This window comes from Cheilinus undulatus, linkage group 5 (genome assembly GCF_018320785.1).
Source record: "Cheilinus undulatus linkage group 5, ASM1832078v1, whole genome shotgun sequence".
NCBI classification, from domain to species: Eukaryota; Metazoa; Chordata; class Actinopteri; order Labriformes; family Labridae; genus Cheilinus; species Cheilinus undulatus.
In genome coordinates, this window is record NC_054869.1 from 15,088,274 (window position 1) to 15,112,994 (window position 24,721).

Below are 24,721 nucleotides of genomic sequence, written 5' to 3' on the forward strand. Positions count from 1 at the left end.
CTTAAAAAAGAGCAGAACATGTAATTAGTTGGTTGGACTGGCTACTGTAAATGTTCTTCATCCTGCTGGGCATGAATTATGTTATTGCCTTTAAATTTTCAAAATACCAACTTCATTTGAATTATGAGAGTTAAATAACAGAGCATTTACTGAAAATTCTGTTTTGTCTTTTTTTCATGTCAACATTTTTGCAAATGGAAGATGAAAATTAATCAACAAACTAGATCATTGAATACTCATTTAGTTTTTGAGTCAAAACATGCTCAAATTCTGAAAATAAAGAATTTCTGATAAGGCATTTTAGATTTCAAAGTAGAAAAATCATGTAAGTTATGAGAACTATTTTGCTGAGCATTTTCTGAATGTTAAAAAAAAAACATCCTTGTCTTTTTCAGTTGAATTATGTCAGCAGATTTGCATGTTTGAAGATGAAAATAAAAATGAAAATAGAATAACTGAATATTAAGTTTATCTTTAAGTCAAAAAGTGCATCCATTGCTTGAAAATTAAAATGAATTTCTGTTTATTAGGGCCCGAGCACTGACCAGTGCGAGCGCCCTATTGAAACTGAAGGAATTCTTCTTATTAATCTGTTGACTGACTTGCCTGTTTGGGGGCCTTAACATGCACCAAAACTCACCATATTCCACGGCTAGTCAGATCCTGGTGAAAATTTACATATTCTGGTGCTTCTAATCATCTCGCTCAAAAATGGCCCCCCAGGGGCCCTAAAACTTGTTATTTAGGAGGCCTGCTCACAAGTTAGAGCAACATGCATGAAAATTGGCACACATATGTGTCATGACAAGGCCAACAAAAAATCCTCTGGGGATCATCTTCTGAAATGCACAGGAAATGAGATCATAGCTATTTAGGGCCAATTTTGTGCTTTTTTGGCAAATTTCCAGTCCTTGCATCTGATTTAACTAGTCCTAGGGGGCTCATTTGTTTGACTCCAGACTGTTTTTTCCTCAAGTTAGACAAGATGGACACCAAAAGTTATCAGATGCAGGACTTTTCACCAGGCAGCAGGGCTGTAATAAGGTCCCAAACTTGAAAAAACACCTTTTTCACCAGTTTTCTCAAAATGCTGTATAAACAACTACGATTGTCCGTAACTTTTCAGTGCTTACAACAACCATCACCAAACTTCACACGGATGATCACACATGGAGGCTCTACCAAATCATACATCAACATCAAAAATCCATAACAGCGCCCCCTTCTGACAAACCAACATAGTCATTTTTTCACCTTTTGTCTACAATCTACAATGAAATCACCTACTAAAAAGCCTCTTGGATGCCAAAATCCCAACAGGAAATCCACCACCCTTGCCGCAATTTCAAAACAAGCCTCTTTTTTCAAAATTATTCACTGAAAACTGGTGTAACTTTGGGAGAAATTATTCTATGGTCTCCCAACGTGTTATGGAAACACAACAGTATTAGTATACAGTATACACAATGGGGCTGCCGTATCCTTTGGGCTAAAGAGGAGAAGGGCCAGTTTGTCATCAAGGCACAGTTCAAAAGCCTGCTTCTCTGATAGTATGGTGTTGTATTAGTGACTATGGCATGGGCAGCTTACAGAAAGGCACTATCAATGCTGAAAAGTCTATAGAGGTTTTAGAGAAACATAAGCTCCCATCCAGACAGTCTGGTTCAGGGAAGGCCTTCAACCACATACCAAATCCATTACATCTTATCTTCTTATCTTAATGTGACAGTTGCCATATTTGGCACCTGTCGCACCTGGGAAAAAAGCGCTCAGTTTTGCTGCCCCCTCTGCATGAAATATTCTCCAGACTGACTTGAAACTGTCTGAACTCATTTCACTTGGAGCCTTTCATTCTTTCTTAAATGACAGACATCGTGAGACTATGGAACAGTGCCTGTGTTTTTAAATGTGTTACCGTGAGTCATTTTCCAGCACTTTATCTGCAACTACCCATGCACTTTCAAAAAGTACTATTTGTTTTAATTTATTGTTGTAATCTGTCCCTGAAACCTATTATGTGATGTGTGCTGCTGACCTCTTTGCCAGGTCACTCTCGATCTCAATGGGTTTTATCTGGTTAAATAAAGGTAAAAAAAAAAAAAAAAAAAAACATATCTATTTCAGTCATAATGTATTTAATTTTAACACATTAAAACTATTTCAAAATAAACACATGAACAAACCATCTCCGTATCACTCTGTAATGTTTAATTGCTTTTAAAAAGGCGTACCATACATAAGATACATTGTTTTATAAGCAAATATATATTATAATTTCAATTTGACAAGTCTGTACAATAATCTCCTGTGTCTACTAAATATGATTTATTTTTACAATGAAACCAGATATTTATGTTATAAAAATGCAAATGACTTCATGATAAGGGTTTTATTTCATCAAGCTTAAAAACGCCACAGCTGTTAAAGTTGCACATAAATAAAATGACATTTAGTGGTTTAAGAAATGCTGTAAAAGTGTTAATCCATTATTCAAAGAGGATGTTACAAAAGCAGTATTTGCAAATATACAAGTAAAGTGAGCTGGTTTTGTTTAATACAGGATTGCACAAAAAGGTTTAATTTGGCACATACAGCAGTACCTCAAATATTTCAAACATAATTTAATAACTGGTGGTAGAGACATGAAAATTAGATTTACAGAGATTTATAGATCATTTCTGATCAGAGAGTTACTGCAGAGCATCTCTTCCATACTTTCACCTTTGGCGTTCCTTTAATGGCTAAACAGGGACAAATGCATCAAGAAAGCCTTAGAAAACAGTAAATGCACTGATTTATTAACTTTTTTGCATGGTCCAATGAAGGGCTGTAAACTTATCAACATGCCAGAGCCTCTATACCTCTACTTTGAGAACATTTCTACAGATGTTCATGTTGTTTCTTCAAGCTTGTCTTGAGTATTTTCACAGATCTGAAAAGTCTGAAGGAGATATTTGAAGCAAATGTTAATGTGTTGAAATTCAGGACAAAAATATGTGCCAGCAGTGGTTTGTGACGGCAAAAAGCTGAATAATGGATCATACTGTATCCGATCTCAGAAGGATCTGTGCTGTTCTTGAGGAAGGAATGCAAATGTCCAACATCTGCAAACAGTTGTGGAACAAAACAGCCCATTCTCTACATCCGAAACAGTATCATCAGCATTCATTCCTGCCTCTAATGTGGTGTGTGTGTGAAAAACACTCTCCACAAGTCTCAGTGGAAAACACTCACATGCTCTCATGCAAGGAGGTGAGGTGAGAAACCACTCCCTGCCTTCAACCCATGAACATGCAATTTGACTAATTTGTTTCAGTGTGGTGTGAAAGTGATGAGGAAAAGCTGCTGCGTCAGTGCAGGATCTGTTGGAGTGATTTTCAGTGAAGTTGGTCTTATGTGAGTCCAGGTGTTTTAGGACAGACAGGAAGTGAGGAGATCAAACTGGTGCCACGTAATTGCCTGGAAAAGTCCCAAAAGCATGAGTCCGATCTGACGTACCTGTAATGAATAAAAAAAGCACAGTTTGAAATTATGGAAAGTAATAAAACAGCTGGGTGTGCATGTTAGGAGTTAACAGCGTCCACTAGAGGGAGTGCGCACACAGCTCAGCATTAGTGTTAATCATAAAGAAAGTTAAAGTTAGTTCATATAATAATTTCTCATAGTTTTTTCATACTGTGTACCGTAAACCTACTGCCTAAACCCTTACTTAACAGCAAATTTAAACTATAAAGAGTATGGATTGGGATTTCTTATTGAAAAGAGAATAAATCAATAAATCAATAAAACTGCATATTCAAATTTCTGAATGAAGGTTAATCTTACAGGATGGGAGGCATGTATGAAATAGCTACCTTTATCATAACCAATTCTTAATAAAATAAAGCACTGATCTGTGATTGGGGCTTCCCTTATTATAGAGACAGGGCAAAAAACAATAATAACTAATCTCATATCTGGTATAAAAAAGTCTTAACTGCAAGAATTTTGTTGTTTTTAATTTTCATATTTAAGAAGTTACAGCCTGCATACACTTAAGGAAATAAACTCTTTAAAGTCCCTGTAAAGTGAAATCCAAATTTGTGTCTTAACACACTAGTTATGTTGGAATACAGTTGCTGTAAAGATGTAAAAACACTGAGATCTACATGTGAGTGTGTGTTTGGATTTCGACAGTTAGAACATTCTTCACCTCTTTCCTAGATAGCTTTAATTCGGGCAGGGCAAATATGTGGGCTGCTGATGTCATCGACCCACAATGGAGAATTACCCCGCCGCTCTAACACCACAATGATATAAAATCCCCAAGCAGCAGGGTTGCCAGATCTGTGTGACAACACCAGCCCAATGGCTGATAAAAACTAGCCCAATGCTGAAATTCAAAATCAGCCAGTAAAACCTCTGCCACACCATATATATATTTGTTGTGTGTGCACAGGCATGCCGTTTTTGTGTGTGTCATGAATTTCAGTGTGGCACAGCAGATCTCTGATTGTGTGCCATGTTCCCAAGTGGTAACCTCCAGTCCTGAAAAATGACGCCAATGCGGAAGTGCAAAAGTTGCAAAAAGGCGCTGAACTAAGTAAAATTAAAAACACTTTTTGCCAAAGGGAAAAAAAAGGAGGCGTGAAAGATTTTTCGGTACACCATACCAGGACAGAATTTCCAGATATAGTATACTGTTAATGAAATACCAAATGGTAAAGGACAATCATATTTTTTGGCCATAGACACCAAAGTTTGGGGATTTTTCACACATTTAAATGCCACTATTCTATCAATATACTGTATAGTGACACTGATTTATCATAACACATTTCAGCAGGTTTGCTAAGCTGATTCTAAATTACACAAAAAAGTCAAAATGATCAAATAAACTTGGCCAGAAGACAAACATTGGATAAAGGCATGTCTTAATCAAAGTGCGTTCTAAAATTTAAGGCCTCTCGTAAAAATAATGACTTTAAAGACTATTGATGGCCTTACTTTTGAAGACATGCCCATGAACATGACTGGCCATGTGCTGCACTTATCAAGACTGGGCTTACTTATCAAAATGATAACCAGCAAGGTGTTAAAAACTACTGGGATCTCTTTTGTCAGGGCTAATAAAGCCAGGTATCTTCAAAATACTCTCAAGTACAAGTAAGTGGATGCGTTGACCCCACTCACAGTGCTGTTTCTGGAGGATATGATGTAAAGACCTCTGAGATATTTTTAAAAAAATCATTTTTTTCTTACCTACAAACCAGCCATCATCACATTTCTCCATCACTTGTACGATGTCTCCTTCTCTGAGCTCCAGCTCGTCTGAATTCTGTGGTTTATAGTTGTAAACAGCTTTATATCTTAAAAAAACAAACAAAAAAAACAAACAAAAAAAGAAAAAGAGAACAAACACAATAAGTCTAAGACATAAATTCACCACAGCTGCGACACTTGGGCTGTACTGCAGCAATATGAACAAACAAAACATGTAGACGTACGGTTGGCGTGCTGCCATGGATCCCGGGCTGTTTGGCACTTTTGTGTGTGTCAGGGAGTTGGCATGTGGAGCAGACTGGTTTGGTATAACACCCTGAGAGGAAAGAAACCTCATGTCAGGCATTGTGAAATAAAGAACGATGAATTACAACCTCTGCACTTACACTATAAACATAAACAGCGACAGCACAGTGAGAACATGCAGACAGACGGTGAGAGCAGACCTGAGCAGGGTCAGTGTATCTGGGAGTGTTGGCTGTTGACGCTCCTGCTCTGTGTGCTGACGTCTGATTGGACGGTGAGACAGCCTGAGAAGTGGCAGAGTGTGAGCCAGCCCAGTGGCTATTCTGTTTGGTGGGTGAGGCAGTTTTAGAGGGACTGTGAGGCCACCGATTGGCTGATTCTTTGAATACGGGTGTCTGGGTGGGGGAGCGTGAATGTAAGCCTGGACTGCTGTGAGGAACAGGTGACGACGGTTTCAGCGGTGAGTGATCAGGTTTGGGGCTGAGGGACGTGGGGGTGAAGGGGGACAGCGGTGAGCGAGGGCAGGGTGAGTGGAGGGGACGTCCTGGACTCTGGGGTCCGGGTGAGATGGGGGACATGGGGCCAGGTGAGAAGTCATCTGTGGAGTATTTGGTGCGGGGCATCTTGTTGACCTGGACATAACTGGCTGGAAAGATGCCGCTCCGACTGGTCCCTGTGATTCTTCCTTCTAACCACTTATCATCCACTTGACGGGTTATATTGATCACCTCACCCTGAGGAAAGAAATAAAAACACATTTTATAGAGTAGATGGTGCACAGAGAGATTCCAGTGTGATTTTCATGGTAGTCTGAAAACACTGGTTATACAATCAGCTTTGGGGAATACACAGCACATTAAGACTCTGACTAAAGATCATAAATATTATTAAACATGCTGAATATTTACAATCAGACATCCTGTTTCGGGAAGAACACAAGTAGCACAGGTAGCAAGCTGACCAAAGAAGAAAGCACAACCATAGTAATGAAAAGGTGAAGAATAAAGTTAAATAACAGAAATGAATGAACAACTTGTTGATTTAAGGAAACAACATGACTATTTATACGTGTTGTACAGTGGGGCACTCAGTATGTTCGAGGGGCAGGGGCGAAATGATAAAAAGGGAACTTGCTGTGTGCAGTGGGGCTCCATCCTTCAAAAAATTATTTATAGTTTTATACATAGTGAAGTTGTTCGAATACTGCTTAAGATTTAACATATTTTTTTATTGTGATTATACCTACTACACCTCTGTAAAAACAGACAATGAATTATGAACCATTTAACCATCAGTTTAATAAAGATACACAAGAGAAGAGTATACCAAGGAGCTAATAGCATTTCATTGCATTTACTCCAATCTTAAGGCTTTTTCACATCAAGGATGATGCGAATAAACGACTCAGAATTGCAAATAATTCAGAGGTAAATTTTTGGATTTTGGGAATGCAGATTCTGCAGACCGATAATTCAGTCATCCTATAAATAAATCAGTGTCTCTCGAGCTGTTCTGCCATGGGCATTTAAATAGCCATACATTATTACTACACCTATACAGCAACAAAAAGATTCTGTAACCTATGTCCTTACTGCATGCAAGCGCCACACCATAGACTGTCCTGGGACAAGCAGGTACAAGAACTAGTGACTAAGATGGGAAATACTTTGTCTGTTATTAAGAGGTGTGCAAAGCACTTCTCACAAAAAAGCAGTTCAACAACTAATTCAGGCCTTGTTTTTTTTCTCATCTGGATTATTGCTCTGTAGTCTGGTCCAGCATTTCCATCAGCAATTTTAAGAAACGGCAGCTGGTCCAGAATAAGGCTGCACGTGTGGCTCTGTCATGTGGGTTTAGATCAAATGTCAGTAAAATGCATACAAAATCTCACTAGTTTGAAGTTAAAAATAGATTATTATATGCACTGATGGTTTTCTTACAGAATGTCATAACAACTAAAACCCCTTTAAATTTGTATGAAAAGCTCTCCTTTAGTACAGATGTACACCATTACTCTACCAGGCATGCTGTTAGATGTTGTTTTATTTTGCCTAAAGCAAAGACTTCATCAGCTCAGTGCTCAGCAATATACAGAGCAATGCAGGAATGGAACTTGTTTTCAAATGATATTAAACAACATAATACTCTTTATAGTTTTAAAAAATCCCTGAAAAGATATCATCTCCTAAGAAACTTTAGTAATCAGTACTAATTCTGAATACTTTGTTGACTACATGGGCTTGCCAACATCTATTCTTTAGAGTCACTCTGTGCTATTGTAATATCTGTTGTCTTTGACTTTGTTTGAGTGAGTTGTAATTGTTGAAATGTTTGTTCTGTTGGTGCAATGTGATGTATTGTCTTATGTTTGCGTAGTGTGATTACTGATTGTAGAAATTGCATTGTCACAAACTGTAGACCCCAGGAAGAATAGCTTACAGCTGATGCTTACGCTAATGGGGATCCACATGAACAAACAAACAAACAAACAAACATCACATTGGATCATACAACATTGCATGCTCACTGTCCACCTGTTATCTGTTAAACATGCAATTCTCTGCCCTGTGTATTGACTGTTTTTTTCCCATACAAAATTATGAAAGTGGAGGATTGGAGATTTGGTGCCTTTTGTTGACTAGACTCTTAACGGCTATGAGCCACATAGTTTTGTCTCCGTGTTAGCACAAGTTAGACCGCAACATTTCATAAATGGATATTCATGCATCACACTCTCCACTTTGTAAAACAAGCTAACAAGTTCGGTGAGTGAGGAAAGTCGAATAAAATTAAGAAAATCCTCTGGTAGGACACTCCTGGTGCCTTGTCATCCTCTGTGCAATCTCTTTCCTTGTTACTTGTCCATCTTAATACATGCGACAGAGGGGAAAATAAGAATAAAGTGACATGGTAAAAACCTTATGCCATTGTGCTGCATTGCACTCTGTTGTTCAGAGGACGTCAGGATACCATAAAAGCACTCTTAGTAGCCAGAATGATTTGCAGTTGTGACGCGTGTTTACGAGGCTATTTTGCAAGGACATGAATACGATATGTCTTAAGACTTCGGCTTGATTTTTGGTGTGCCTGGGCAAAAAAGTTTGAAAACCACTGAACTAAATAATGTTACTAATAATAGCAAGGGCACACTTGAGGTTCGCTGTGAGTGGTGCTCAGCTGTTTGTTTTAGAAACTGGTCAGAAGAGTAGTTTCAGGGAGCTGAGTGAGCTTGAGCAGTGATTAGCTGTGATGTCTTAGGTTAGAGGAGTCTTTCTTGTTAAATGTATCACTGGAGAAAAAGTCCTGTTTGGTTATGAACAGCTCCAGCTGTGTGCACAGCATATTTCTGTTCACATGGATTGTGCCAGGCTGTCTGCTGCCTGTCTTCTTCTTTAAACAGGATACATGATATCAGATTAAAGACTAATATAACTATGCACTGGCTGGAGCCAAAAATCACACGAGAAGGAGAAAGAGTAAGACTTTGCTCTTCTGTCTGCATCAAAACTCATCTACCATCAGCAACGAGTGTTTGGATTGGTCAAATGTGTGCTTGTTGAAAGAAAACATGGTCAAAAATTCATCAATTGCAATCATAACCAGCAAAATTATGCTGCTGCTGAGAACGCTTGCATTGCCGTGCTACATGCTTGAAAAAGTCTGAATTATTCACACACTAAACAAAATGTGTGGTGCTGAAGGGCCTTTAGACATGTGGTTTCATCCACTGATAATACACACTGCTCACTGGAAGACAACCCTGGAGGTTGTGGCAGCATGAAGGTTTATTTATTATGTATGGTCCATTTAAAGGCAGCATAGAGGGCACCAAATCGTGTTTATTGGAGGGCAGATGCATTCCTCGTGGTATGGTCACGCCCCATAATCGTGGATGGCCCGGATTCAAGTGCAGCTCCTTTTCCACATGTCTCTACCCCACTCTCTCATCCCTGTTTCCAACTCTATCCACTGTCCTCCTCCCTCTAAATAAAGGCATATAAGAGGGCCCTTTTGCAGTAATTTTTTAAAGATTAGGGCTCCAAGGGGGATGATACACCACCCCCCATCCCCCTTCAGCACCGAGTCCAGCAGTGGTGTTCTGTAAAACATATCACCATCCGTTAGACAGCTTGCTGCTTTTAGGTAGTTTCCTCTAAAGTCGCATTAGCAAACATACACTAGATTGGAAACATCTTTTTGCCTAAATCACAAAAGGGTTTCAGGTATTTTTATCACTACTAATTTGCACAACAGATTAATGTTCACTTCTAACAGGAGGAGCCTCTTCCTACCTGTTCAAACACTTACTTTACGAAAAGAAAGTTCAACAGGAAGGTCAGCGTTGAAGTTGAACAGAGCCACAGCCTCCCCGTAGTCCAGCACCTGCAGAGTGGGAGATTTTATTGGAGTCGGCTTCTCTGTAGGGGAAAGGATCTACGAAGAACAGGAAACAAATCTTAGATGATCAGCACAAAAAACAATGCAGGGAAATAGAGCCGCTGTTAATGTTGTACAGTAGATGTAGAAAAATCACCTCCACATAAGTCGTGGGGAAAATGCCAGCTCTCCCGTGATGTTCTCCTTCAAACCAGTTAGCATCGATCTGCCTGTGGATGTAAACAATGTCGCCTTTCTGCAGCATGAGCTCCCTGGGGAGAGACAAAATGGATTATGAGACACAGAAAAGGAAAACTTAATAGACTACAGCATGGACACACAAGTTCAAGATGTTCTGATTGTTTCTGGATAACATTTGAAGGTAGTTAACGATTAAATTGGAAGTGACATTTTTATAATATCAACACTCACTTTGGTGACTGAGCCTGGAAGTTGAACTTGGCTCGGGCTGCTTTCATCTGGAAAACAAACATACCATTTAGTTTTGGGGAGATTTTAGACAGATTCAGTTATTATGTGAATGCAGTGTGTACTCAGATGACTGGAATGATATGTTACATTTAAAAACCTCATTACAAAGGGGATTTTTTTTAAGATTCTCTAACCTTTTAAGGTAAAAAAAAAGCACATAAAGACCAACCTTTTTCTCCTCTTTCTTAGGCGGGAGCTCCATGGTTTCATTTGCAGGCGAAAGACGTTCTACTGTGAGGAAAATAAAAGCAAAACTATTTGAACTGAAGCTGAAGCGTGCACTCTTTTGTTCAGCAAACGTTTTGGATGTGTTGCTATGGAAAAAAGCTATCGAAGCTTTCAACTTATTCATGCTGGCTCTCTCTGCTCTATTTTCCAGGAAAAACAATTGCACAAAGCTAATCTTTAATCAGGTCTTCCGAGTTCCACTTCCTATTTTTGTGGGCTTCCTCCCCACCCATTTACAGCTGATCATAAAGGAAAAAGCTGTGAAAGTTTTCCACAATAACACCAGCAGTCACAGGTAAAACATGAAATACCAAAGCAGATTTAGAGAGAATCATGGGACCTTCAAAATAAAGTAGATTACTAACAGCTTTCATCAGATATATGCTGACTGATTCAATGAATGAACTGTGTTTATTTTTGGTTGCCAGTAGGTTTAAAGAGGAGCAAAACAGCAGTGTCTTAGGGAAAGTTTCATGGAATAAATAGTGGCTGTCGTCAGGAAAACCACAAAGTTTGTGTGTGCTAAAAAGCAAAAGGAGAAGAAACTCCATGATTACCATGTGTGGGAGTGGAGGTTGATGATGACGTGCCGACAGAGCGATGGACAGGCTGTTTAGGTGCTGATGAATTGCTGAAAAGTAAGAAAATATACAACTTACACATTTACAGGTGCAGCTCAAAAGCATTAGAATATCGTGAAAAAGTTAACTTATTCTTGTAAATTAATTAATGAAGTGAAACTTCCAAATATTTTAGATTAATCTCATGCAAAGTAAAATATTTCAAGACTTTTTTGTTTTAATGTTGATGATTATGGCTTACAGCTCACACAAATAAAAAATCTGCTACCTCAAAATATTAGAATATCACAAAACATCAATTCAAAAAAGGATTTATAATAAGTAATAAGTTGGAGCTCATTTAGGAATAATCACTGCATCTATGTGACGTGGCATGGAGGCGATCAGTCTGTGGCACTGCTTGGGTGTTATGAAGCCCAGGTTGCTGTGATATAAACCTTCAGCTTGTCTGTAGAGTCTGGTGTCTCTCACCTTACTTTTAACATTTCCCCAGAGATTCTCTACGGGGTTCAGGTCAGACCAGTTGGCTGGCCAATCAAGCTCAGTAATACCACAGTCACCAAACCAGTTTCTGGTAGTTTTGGCTTCACCCTGGGCAGGTGCTGAGTCCTGCTGGAAGAGGAGACGCTCTAAAATCTTCTGGTAGATGTCGGACAGTGTTGAATCTGCACTTGTTAAAGCACAGAGGACCAACACCAGCAGATGACATGGCACCCCAAACCGTCACTGACTGTAGAAACTGAAAACATCTTGGATTCTGTGCTTCTTCAATCCTTGATTTCCAAATAAAATTCAAAATCTAGTTTAATCTGAAAACAGGACTTCGGACCTGTGAGCAACGGTCCAATTCTCTTCTCCTTAGCCCAGGTGAGAAGCTTACAATGCCGTCTGTAGTTCAGGAGTGGTTTGACACTAAGAACAGGACCCTTGTAGTCCATTTCCTGGACCTGTCTGTGTGTGGAGGCTCTTGATCCACTGACTCCAGCCTACTCTTTGTGAAGCTCTCCTAAGTTCTTGAATCTGCTTTGTTTGACAATTCTCTGAAGACTGCACTCATGCCTGTTGCTTGCTTGGTCTTTTCTTGCCACACATTTTCTTTCCAGTCAACTTTAGATACAGCCTCTGGGAACAGCCTGCCATTTCAGCAGTGATCTTCTGTGTCTCACCCTCCTTGTGGACGTGACTGTCCTCTGGACAAGAGTCAAGTCAGCAGTCTTCCCCATGATTGTGGTTGTGTGTACTGAACCAGAATGACGTCTCAGGAAACCTTTGCAAATTGGACTTTTCCTCAATATTCTAACATTTTTAGACAAAGATTTTTGATTTTCATGAGCTGTAAGTCAAATCATCAAGGTTAATTAAAAAGAAAAGGTTGGAAATGTTTCACTTTGAGTGAGATAAATCTAGAATATATGGAAGTTTAACTTTCTGAAGTAAACAGGGAAAATTGACTTTGACAGTATTTACAATTTTTTGGATGCACCTGTATATTAGTGTCACTTTGTTTCCCAACCATGCATATGAGTCTAATAAAATCAAAGGTCTGAAATAAACACAAAATAACACTGTTGTGGCTGTTTTTTTTTTCACTGCAGATTCAAAGTTCAACACATCTGGTTGCAGCTGCTGCATTTCAAACACAAAGATGAGACGAGTAATGGGACAACAAAAAAGGACACACAGATGATAAATGTGTGACTCCTGCTTTTTATCCTTACACTGAAAATCTGTTTTCAAGCTTCAGTGATTCACTTCTGATCACCATCCGTCTACTTCCTCTGAAATCATTTGCATATTTCCAGAAAGAGCTGCTCACAGCTGGGACACATGCAACATCTTGTCAACACAACAGGAAACAGTAAAAAATATTTCTATTTTGCTGTTTCGTTTCACGTGTCCTTAGCAACAGGCTCTTTAAAAGAAAGCCCCTGATCCAACACAGCCAGAAAAGGTCAAAACCTGTGAACTCGGCTTAGCAAACAACAGCGAGAATCCTCGCAGAGAGCATGACACACACAGTGAGAAATGTGGAGCGCAGACTGTTGGAAGAAACAAACACCGGAGTTTGACTTGATAAAGTTTAACAGCGCCCAGTAGATGCTAGAGTCACCTGACTGACCAACAGAACAGGTACCCTGTAGAGGTTTAATGGTCTGTCTGTCCAATCACAGTGCTGTATCTAAAAAAGCAGCAGGAAGAAATGTTGTGAAGTTACTCCCGCTTGATGAGGCAATATCAAAGTGGATTAAGAGGCCGGGTGTTGGGCTCAGAGGAGGTCTGTTACGTGATGACTGACCCCTGTTTGACCTTTACAATCCTAACAATGGAAATAACATTACTCTAAGACAGGCTTAACGTTAATAACATTATTTTGCACGACCATGGACAGAAACAGTGCCATAGATGTGAACATACATGAATAACAGGCTGCAAACAGATAAGAACGGATAGACTTTGTATAGCCAAAATAGAAAGAAAGCTTTAAATCAACTTTTAGAGGATTTTTTGGTATGAATGAGATAAAAAAAAAACATAGACATTTTGAGTTTGATATGTGCAAAGCCCATGTTAATTAAAGATAAAACATGGCTTTAAAGTTCTTGAGAAGACTTTTTTGTTTGTGTTGATTTTGGCTCCCATGTGGACAAACCAGTAAGTCTTATTTGTTTACTGATCTCCTCCTGCATAAGGGCGTCTTGATCTGGAACACAAAATCTCATCCTGCCGTCTGTTATAAATGAAATGAATCACTTATTGTGAACATTTTCAGTGAAAAATGTAAAAAAAGGCTGTTTCTCCGGTATGCAGTTGACATCTATCCTGCAGCAGCTGCTTCAGACACCCTGCTATCAAAACAATAATATGTAGATAATCAATCGTGTTGTTTATGGTCTCTTTTTGCTTTTTCAGGTCAGAGAAAGGCATTGCAATTACTTTCAGCCTGTTTCATATCCAGCTAAACTCTCTACTGGAGCTTTAAGTTGATCTTCAGCAGAAAAAAATGCATCTAAAATCGTAAAAACCTCTCTAAAAGATCGGTAAAGCTAAAATAAAAACTACAACATATCATTTAAAGGAAAAAAAAAATCATATGGCTGCATCACTGACCTGTAGTTAGCAGTTCCAGTCTGTGCAGCAATCACTGTGTCCCTGCTTTTGGCTTCCTGAAAGTAAAGCAAACAGTTAAACACAGTTTGTTCCCTGCAGCTTACTGTATCTCACAGCTCAGAGGAAATCTCACAACAACTCAGACAAAGTGGAGGTGCTGACCACTCCCAGAGGAGCCAGAAATCCCCTGGGTCCTATCCTCCTCAGGCCAAAATAACAACAGCACTCATGATCTGTCTGAGATGTCTGTGGTTTCAGTAAAATCAGGGCATGGGGAGCAGATTTTTATCACACAACAAGTAGGAACAGGAGGAGAATCAAGTCTTTCTGCAGAATTTCATTCAAGTCAAACAAGCACTGTCTGACTGCATAACAACAATATAAAAACAGGATTTAAAGGAAACTGATTGCAAAAAGTTCTTCATTTATTGACACTAAATTTACATTCATCTATGTGGGGGACAGGATTTTGCAGGCAGGTGATTTAAAAAACAGATCAATCCAAAATGCCATGCAGGTGGGAGATTGTGGTCTGTCATCCATGTCACAGAGGGAAACTACAAACAAGGTCAGGGTGAGCAAGCAGGGAGGGTCTCACTCAGACTGCAGTAAGGGTGAGGGTGGGTGAGGATTCTGCTACGTTTGGGTGAGGTGGGGAAGGAGGGATGTTTGAGCAGAGACAGTCAGGACGGGGGCTCAGTACCTCACCCCGGCCTCGATGCTGCTTCTTCTGGGAAAGCCTCCTCTCCAGCCCCTGGATCTCCGAGTCCAACTCGGCCTCAAAGCGGCTCAGCTCAGAGACCAGACTGGCCTGAGAGTGAGGCCAGGGTAAAATTAAAACACCATTACAGCGGGCTGAAAAACCAGGGACTTTTGGGGCTTATGCTGTCCCTTTTTAACAGTTTTCATACAGTGAAACCTCCTGGTGGAAACTTAAAATGCTTTAAAAGCAGCTCACCTCAATGGAAGATGACTTTGGTTTCTCAGGTTGTTTCTTTGAGGATAAATTGGCCTGAGGACAGAAAGATCAACAAAAACACTGAGCAAAAGCTTATTTCATCATTACTAAATTGATTTTATTTATAGACAATAAGGGGGCTAAAACATAAAGACACAACAACAATTAGCAGCAAGTTTAGTATTGGGCTCAGTAGAAAAAAGATTTCTACAAAGAAATGTCAATCAAACAAAAATGTGTAATATAAAATAAGCGATTGCATTAACATTCACCCTCTTTAAACTAACTGACCTAATTCAACAGAGGCCCAGCCAACTGGTGCTAGTAGTCTCACAATTAGTGAATTGGGGATCACCTGAGTGCAGTAAATGTGTCTCAAGAGATTTTAGTATAAAGACACCTGTGTCTGGAAGGTTCAGTCACTGGTTAATCAGTATCCCTGGCTACCAGTACACTGTGGAGACAAAAGAACACTCCAAGCAACTGAGAGTAAAGATTATTTAAAAGTTTAAGTCATGGGATGGATAAAAAAAATCCCATGGCACTGAACATCCCCCAGAGTTCAGTGAAATCCATCATCAAGAAATGGAAGGAATGTGGCACGTGTAAATCTGCCTAGATCAGGCCATCCTCACAAGCTGAATGACCATGCAACAAGGAGACTTGTGAGAGAGGCCACCAAGACACCTATGACTACTCTGAATGAGTTACAAGCCTCAGCAGCTGAGATGGGAGAGACTCTTCATCCAACAGCTGTTGCCCAGGTTCTTCACTACCTTAATGGAAGTGTGACAAAGTGAAAGCCACTGTTGAAGAAAACTCAGATCATATCTCAACTTGAGTTCACCTGAAGGCATGCTGGAGACTCCATGGGAGAGGGTAAAACAGTTCTTAGGTCTGATGAGACCCAAATGGTGCTTTTTGGCTATCAGACAAGACGCTATGTTTGGCGGACACCAAAAACCCAAAAGAATGCATATCAACAAACACGCCATTCCCACTGTGAAGCATGGCAGCGGCAGCATCATGCTGTGGGGATGCTTCTCAGCAGCCGGCCCTGGAAGGCTTGTAAAGGCAGAGGGTAAAATTAATGCAGCAAAATATCCTGGAGGACAATCTTATTTAGAGTGCAAGAGAACAACCGATTGGGAGAAGATTTATTTTCCAACAAGACAAGATTGAAAGCATACCGCAAAAGCTATAAAGACATGGTTTTAAGACAAGGTGAATGTTTTGGAGCGGCCGAGTCAAAGCCTAGACCTCAATCCAATAGAGAATTTGTGGCTGGTCTTTATAAGGGCTGTTCACGCCCGATTCCCATGTAACCTATAGAGCTTGGTTTAAAATTGTCCAGATAAAGACCAGTCCACACAGACTCAGTGTTGAGAGTGCAGTCAAAGTTGCATTTTCTAAATACTGACTTGAAGAGGATTAATATTTATACAGTCTCAAATTGCATATTTTTGTTTAATTGACATTACTTTGTAATTTTTTGTTATATAAATAAACCGACAATAATTTATTTACGAAATCAATAAAGGTTGAAACATACAAGGAGGTGAATATGTTTTATAGGCACTGTGGCTGTACTGCTTCGACCTCTTTCTTTTAAATGCTAAATACCAAATGAGCATCTGATCCTAAGGTATTACTTTAAAAGGCTCTGCTTTCAACAACCTCAGACCCCCTGTTTCTTTTTCTTTTTTCTGTAAAGCCTTGGCTGATAATGTCTCTCTGAATGCCAAATCCTTCCCCTCAGCTGGGATTCTTCCTCACTACAATCCTAGACTGTACTGTCACCATGAAGCAGCTCAACACCTGATATGGTCTGCACGCTGCTTTTCTAAACTATCCAGGGGACTGAACATAGGCCGCTGTCATGTAGAGGAAATGAAATAAGTCTCCGTGCTGTGAGCCATTAAACACCACAAGAGGTTAACACCATAATACGGATCACAAGACACCTCAGCTCCCGTGGGGGAGTGGAAACAAAGATTCCTTTTCTCTACAGGCGCAGACACAAGAAACAATTTGAGCCAGATCTGGGACATTGTTACACAGGATAAAAACTTTAGAGAAAGCACTTTGTTACTCACGGGGAGTGTTTAAACACAAAGACATACTTTATCGGTTGCTCACTCTTTTATAAATTTCCCTGGATGGTGCACAATACACACCACAATAAATCTTGACAATAGCAGTGAATAAACAGGAGTCAGGTGTTGGCTTCGGCAGTTTGTAAATCACTGACTCTCAATTCAACACCAACATAAATACTCAGATCCAGCCTTTTCTTATCTAAAAGCTTGATCAGTAAAAGCCTTTCAGGTGGTCTGAATAAAAGACAAAGTGTGCACATGTTGGAGCTGCAAGAAGACCGTAAATGTCCTCGCGTGAGAAGGTGAAATTTGATGCTAATCCTTTAAGAAAAGGTGCCTTTCCTTAAACCTGTTCTTAAGACCCAGAGTGGGAAAACACTGAAAAACAGCACAAAGAATCCCAGAGATTAGAGGCAGCAACAATGCAGGAGAAATGTGTAGGGTAAAGAAATATTCAAGCATCAGAGTTTTACTCCTGTGAGCTTGTACCTGGCTGTGGCTCTCTGAAGCGCTGCTCTTTCCGGGCTCAAAGTCGAATATGCTCCTAGGTTGACGGTGCTGCTTTTCTGGGTCTGACAGCTTCTCTACATCCTCACTCCTGAAACATAACACCCCAACACACACAACATGGACAGCAACTTAATCATGGCTTCATTGTGAGAACCTGTAGCAACAGATCCAAACTTGTCCGTCCTACACATTTTCCCTTCACTTCTTGGTCTGAGCTTTAGTTTTTCATAACAAACATCACATCCAGAGTTAAAAGGATATGAGATGAATCATTGAACATTCACTTCATAAATTAAAAAGCTTTTTTTCTTTTACAAAATATTTAAAAAGAGCAAAACTTTAAAGAGTGTAGGGACAAAGGCACGTGGTTATTTCTCTTGACAGTGACAGGTCACTTTGAGTTTTACTGGCTTTTCTGAATGAGTATGATTTTACATGGTGTGTGTTTTAATATTAGTTTTGATGTTTAGTGATTTTTATGGCATCTTCCATGGCCAGAGATCGTCATTCATACTTTACATAGGAGTCTATTAGTGTAGCATATACTTAATGTGTAAGTTTGCAACACATTGTGAGATTATAATGAGATCCATGACATGTGATGTAATAGTGATGAATTTACATTATTTTTGATTTACTCCAATCTTGGTTTGGATTAATGGAGAGGTTAGGGCAAAGTTTTAGTCCAATGGCTGATCTCTGTTATAAGCAGTCTCATAACAAGAGAGAAAGGGGCAAGGGGGGTTGAAAGAGAATGGCCTTCCTGCTTGAACTATGTTGAGATCAGACAGCTAATACTTTTATTATAAGGCCAACATAAGATCGCAGAATTTAATAAGTGTAATGAAGGCAGACGACTTTTCCCTCTCTGTTTATCTGCAGAGCCTGAATCAGACACCACTTTCAAGGGGAGGGCGGTTTTTATCTATAAATGATCTCATAAGGTGGTGGTTTATGGATAATAAATGAAGACGTAGTCAGCAAAATATGGCAAGAAGACCGTCCTGGTGTAGTCTGTCTGAAATATGTCCACACAGCCGAGAGAGGAGTGGATATTCTCTTTATTTCAGCTGCTAACTGTAAGCAAATGTTGCTAAAAGTAGCTTGTTAAGGATTTACAGGTAGGCAGAAATTGTCAACATGTGTGAGGTATTTCAAAATAAAAGCGCACCTGAAATGTGACAATATAAAAAGAGGATCTGGCTTTCTATTGATCTGATTGGATAATTAGTCAACCAACTGATCATTAATATACATTGATGGATCTTTAAAACTCCTAATAGTTTCACAGATTCATCAATACAAGGCATTTTTTAGTGACAGTCAAGATCTGCTGTAATACAGTTTACACCTTCATCTCAAAATTTTAACTTTCTCTAAACTGTTTTTCAAGTTTATTCCCAAAATGCAGAGTTTATTCTCATAATTTCTAATTCATTCTCGAGGTGCACTCATTATTCTCTCCTTCGCCCTTGGCCCTAATCCTCCGCTGTATTTTAAGGATGTTACAGATTGCCTTAAATATTCTGGTTAATTTGTGTCTTCTTGCACAGTAAGGTTTAAAAAGACTGGTACAACTCTCCACCAAATGTGAAGCTAGTTCAGCAGTTTACAGCTAGCTTGGCTAGCATAAAAAAAATTGCTAAGCTGGTTGTGTCCAAACATAACAAAAACTCTAGAAAGTCTAGAAATATAGTTACTGAAAATTAAAGGTTAATACAAAAGATTTTTTGTGTTTAGCATGAAGCTAGATAGAAAGTTTGAATCAGTGTTAATTTCATTGACTAAAAACTATGAGTAGAAAAGCTTTTCGACTACCTTTTTCCATGAAGATGGGACTAAAACTAGCTAAACAGATTTTTAGTGATGTAACAAAAATTAAGACTTAAGAAAAGGTTACTCTGAGAATCATGAATGAACACATTATGTCTTGTTGAACACAAAGTTAGCTAGCAAGTTTATACTTAGTTAAGCACAAATATGAAACACTGAAGGAAACAGACAGGCTTGCTGTGTCCGAACGAATTATTCTGTAACTCATAAATGACCGCTGTCAGTCATGTTTCAGCAGATACCCAAAGGAGCAAAGGGGCAAAGCCATGCCAGCTGCTTCCTTCACTGTTCAACCTTTTTCTAAGCTAACTGCAGTTTCCTTTAACTATTTAATCAGGCATTTTAAGAGATCCAAGGTGAGAGTGGTTTCAACTTCCTCATACTTCTTCAAGTAGCAACTTTATTTCCCACCTACCTTCCTGTGTGCGTGTTGTCATTAAATGCCTCTAGGTTTAATCTTATTACCAAAATATGTATTAAAATGCAGCTCATGTTAGCACAAGATTTTAATAAAACGCCTTAAGTTGTAAAACTGGTTGGTTGTAAATCTGCCTGTGTGTTTCTGACAGCTGCTTCTTTCTTCTAACCTGTGCACGATGCAGTAATCCAAGTTACCCCGCTGACCCCGAATCAGTCACATCAAAACAAACTCACCAGTCTGGTAGAGCTCCATACGGTGTTAGTCTGAAGAGATTCTTGTCTGCTTCATTATTTTCTTCTGTGTTGGCAGAAAGCTGGGGGCCTGCAGGTCAGAGAATCAGATCAGTCTTTAGTGAAAAATGCGTTACATAACTGTACCCAACAATGTGGACTGTGGTGGATTCACTTACATTCAGCTGACCACCGATCTGAATCATCCTCTGGTTCTGTGACAGAAGAAACAAAAGAGAGACTTCTTTAGACCTTTGACACTCATTTATATTACATAAACACACCGAATATTAGATTAATAGCTAATTCTTCTCACATAAAGATAACCTTTATCAATTTGGCTACTGTTTTTTGCCGTGAGATTTTCATAGAAGCAATAGCTGTTTCAATAGTGGCTGTCAAAATTCTTTTTGGTGGAGTGCAGGTGGCCTTGTGGTTAGTCATGTCAAAAGTATGAAGGTTCCCCCATGCTCTCTCTCTAATTTCCAACAATATTTATTGTCCTGTCTTCTCCAAATAAAGGCAAAAAGCTTAAAAATAGAGCTTTATAAAGGCTTTTTGGTCTGTATATAAAGAAAGAATTCTAAATTCCCTGATTTCAGAGAGAGACTAATGGGGGAAAACAACACTTTTAGGCAGTTTTAAAGCTCCTGTTAGGAGCACTAAGTTTCTGTTGATTTTTGTACCATATGCAGACAAACTAATAACACTACCTCTTTTGTTGACTGTGTGTTGTAAAAAGTGTTTTTTACTGTTCCCCCAAGAAAAACCCCTTCTAACTGACTTCACAAATCTCTTTTTGAGAACATTTTCAATGGTAAAAGTTATAAAAAGGGCGTAAAAAGGCAGTATGCCGTTAACAATCTCATCTGACACCTACCACAAGACAGTGGATATGTGTTTTAAAATTATCTAATTAGAATGATCTAGTCACTGATGGTCTGGTTCGCTTTTAAAGGTAATAAAAAGAAATCAGTATCAATCTTCATCTGTTTCATCACCAAGTGAAATAAAAACCTCTTTAATGTGAAAGTGAAAACAGTCAAACAAAAAAATATGATAAAAATAAGTGACTGCATAAATATTCACCCCCTTTAAAGAGACCCAGTTCAACAGAGGTCCAGCCAACTGGTGCTAGTAGTCTCACAATTAATAAAATGGTTATCACCTGAGTGCAATGAATGTGTCTTAAATGATTGTAGTATAAAGACACCTGTGTCTGGAAGGTCCAGTCACAGGTGAATCAGTATTCCTGGCTACCATTACACCATGGAGACAAAAGAACACTCCAAGCAAATCAGAGAAAGGGTTATTGAAAAGTTTAAGTCATGGGATGGATAAAAAAAAATCCAAGTCACTTAACATCCTCTGGTGCTCAGTTAAATGCATCATCAAGAAATGGAAGGAATATGGCACGTGTAAATCTGCCTTGATCGACTGTCCTCACAAATGGAGAGACTGTGCAACATGTAGACTAGTGAGAGAGGCCATCAAGACACCCACGACTACCCAGAAGGAGTTACAAGCTTCAGCAGCTGACATGGGAGAGACTCTGCATACAACAACTGTTCCCTTGACTCACCAGTCAAAGCTTTGTGGGAGAGTGGCAAAGAGAAAGCCACTGCTGAAGAAAAGTCATATCCAATCCAGACAAGAGTTCACAAAAAAGCATATGGGAGACGCTTTGTTTTGCAGACACCAAACACTGCACATAATCACAAGCACACCATCCCCACTGTGAAGCATGGTGGTGGCGGCATCATGTTGTGGGGATGCTTCTCGGCAGCTGGCCCTGGCAGGCTTGTAAAAGTAGAGGGTAAAATGAATGGGGCAGATATAAATCCTGGGGGAAAGTCTTACTTAGTCTGTAAGAGAACTAAGGCACTGGAGAAGATTTCTTCTTATTATTTCTTCAGACAGTGAGAGCTACACAGAAATGGTTTGAAACAAGAAGGGGAATGTTCTAAGAATCTCTTAGAAGTAAATTTGGGTCGTTTTTTAAAGATCTCGACTTTCTTTTATCTCATTATCCTAGGATAACAGAACTGGTTTTCCCATGATTAACATGTTAATTTCTAGAGATCTCTAAAAAAACAACCAAAAGCAGAACTTTGTCAAAGGAAACAGAGCAATAAAATGTGCATACGTGTCCTCCCAGAAATTCAGTAATGATGTGGTTTTAAACACATTTGTTTAGTCATGTCCCTTTGTTTTATCACGTTTTGTTCCATCAAAGGTCCAAACTGCTGCATTTATCATTAAATAAATTTGAGTGGTTAAAATTTTAGAAAATTTGGTTGATAATTTCTCATTAAGGAGGTGGTGGTGAGTTCTAAGGATAGACCAGCTAACAACCATCAATATACAAATTCTGTTATCATGCTAATATCTATTTGACATTGTTATACTGTCATCCAAAAGTATCCTGGAAATACAGTGTTTTCCATCCTTTAACATTAATAACACCCTGATGAATTGCACATCTCAGTCCAGTGTTTCCTACGAAAACACATCACATAAAGGCAGTTAAAACATTTCTTTCACATGCCATTTAAACAGGCTTAGTGCGCCGATGGTGTTATTAACCCCACAAATAACAGGGAATGTTTTTCTATTACACAATTTGTACTGGAGACAAATGAAGAGCTAGATTCAGGATTGCAGGGCTGAGATAAGAGGCTGCATTATTGTCAGAGCTAATAAGTAGACATGACATAACACTTCAGGGCTCTTTCATCATGTCTTATTTTGCTTTGCAGTAATCTGTTTTTTGGATCACCTCACAGATACCTGACACTGACAGAGAGAAATTCTCCCTGCTGCTGTGCTTTTGAGAGGAGGAGGAGGAGCATACTCACCCTCTGGCTTCTTGTGGATCTGTCTGAACATGCTCTTGTACCAGTCTCTGGGTTTGTTCACACTCTGGTTTAAGAAAAAGAGGGCAGGGTGCAGGAGGTGAGAAAATGTTGCGAAAAACAGCACACTGGGTATAGCGAGAGCAGGTCAGGTCATTAAAATGCACACGGGAATGTCCACAATAAAGAAATACAATATTTAAAGCAAGTGTTTAAGTATGTTTGCCTTACCGATCTGGAGGCGATGGGCATCCCAGTTTCATCCACAGGACCGATTCCTGAGAACTTGATGAGCCTCTCCTCTCTGCTGGGAGTCCAGCTGCGTGGTAAAGTGGATGGGCCCTGCACACCATTGGACAGCTTGCCTGCTTACAGACAACACAATAATACCAAAGTTTCAATAATCTAATAACTCTACCACATGATCACTACCACCGCATGAATCCCAGAGATGCCTGAGATATTTTCTATCACAGACAAAACAGCTCTATCATCCTTAATGGTGGGTTTGCTCTCAATTCAAATGATAGACAAGAAAAATAATAGTTTAACTGTGTTCACCCTCTTTTACAGCTGACACTTCAAATCACTGATCAACTTCATTTTGCATGTAATAAAATGTGTGTTCAAAAGGAAAATAATGTGATGTGTAATGTGGCTTTTAATTTGGAGCAGTTTAAAACCATGTTCAACACATAGTATGTAAATTCCTCTGCCAGGGGGCCCTCAATCGAAAGAATAACAAAATATGACAAATAGAGACCAGGGCTGCTCAGATCCACCTATCCGTGGCTTACTTCTTGTTTTAAACTGAGGACCCCCATACTGATAGCTAGGACCCATTTTGATTTCATTGATGAATTTCTCATAATTAGGGAGAAAAGCTGTATGAAGTGGCCTTTCTGGTTTGTGCTACACGAGCTACTTCTTAAGATTGTTCGCCATGCAAACCAGGAGGGTCACGGCTTTTCTCCTTCATTACATAAAATTCAAGAATAAGAACAAAAACATGTGGACCCTAAACTGCTAGTTGCCTGCCACTGGATTAGAGACTGGGGGAGAGACATGCTGGAAAGGAAACACAGGCCATGCCTGAACCTGGGCCACCCATGCATATGGGACACAACCTAACTACATGACCTTAAAGGGGGCATATTTTACCCTTTCAAGACACATTTAAATTGGTCACAGAGGTCCCCAAAACATGCCTGTGACGTCTGTTGCTGAAAAAAGACTCCAGTATTGGCTTTTTGCATGTCTTAAAAGATCTGTTTCAGCCCTGCTCAGAACAAGCTGTTTCTGTGTCTGTGGCTTTAAATGTAACTGAGCTGTCTGACTCCGCCCCTGACCCCGCCCCTCTCAGGAAATGAATATGGCTCTCCTGTTCCTCCTCTTAGCTGCCAAGTGAGCTCAGGATCAGGAGAGGAGGGCGGTACTTTCTTCCAGGCTAGGAGGGCCAACTGAACCTGGGGGCAGTGCTAACTCCCCACATGACATCATGAGGAGAATATCTGAGAACTT

General features: G+C 39.5%; 1 protein-coding gene across 10 annotated transcripts in view; it reads right to left on the bottom strand.

Annotated features, from left to right (window-relative positions):
* Window positions 1-2,185: 2,185 nt before the first annotated feature.
* sorbs3 (sorbin and SH3 domain containing 3) overlaps window positions 2,186-24,721 on the bottom strand; it is a 40,454-nt gene continuing 17,918 nt past the window's right edge. For 3 of the 10 annotated variants that reach the window (XM_041788573.1, XM_041788572.1, XM_041788577.1), the window contains exons 5-21: window positions 23,432-23,568; window positions 23,204-23,267; window positions 20,525-20,560; window positions 20,349-20,436; window positions 17,841-17,949; window positions 15,253-15,306; window positions 14,998-15,105; window positions 14,295-14,350; window positions 11,163-11,236; window positions 10,547-10,608; window positions 10,318-10,364; window positions 10,043-10,157; window positions 9,817-9,942; window positions 5,709-6,242; window positions 5,487-5,578; window positions 5,242-5,348; window positions 2,186-3,498 (exon numbers count right to left, since the gene is read on the bottom strand). In XM_041788573.1, coding sequence (XP_041644507.1) covers window positions 3,437-3,498; window positions 5,242-5,348; window positions 5,487-5,578; window positions 5,709-6,242; window positions 9,817-9,942; window positions 10,043-10,157; window positions 10,318-10,364; window positions 10,547-10,608; window positions 11,163-11,236; window positions 14,295-14,350; window positions 14,998-15,105; window positions 15,253-15,306; window positions 17,841-17,949; window positions 20,349-20,436; window positions 20,525-20,560; window positions 23,204-23,267; window positions 23,432-23,568 — 1,871 coding nt within the window. In that variant the 3' untranslated portion in view covers window positions 2,186-3,436. The remainder of the gene's footprint in view (window positions 3,499-5,241; window positions 5,349-5,486; window positions 5,579-5,708; window positions 6,243-9,816; window positions 9,943-10,042; window positions 10,158-10,317; window positions 10,365-10,546; window positions 10,609-11,162; window positions 11,237-14,294; window positions 14,351-14,997; window positions 15,106-15,252; window positions 15,307-17,840; window positions 17,950-20,348; window positions 20,437-20,524; window positions 20,561-23,203; window positions 23,268-23,431; window positions 23,569-24,721) is intronic. The other 7 variants (XR_005991951.1, XR_005991950.1, XM_041788579.1 and 4 more) reach the window with 7 other exon arrangements.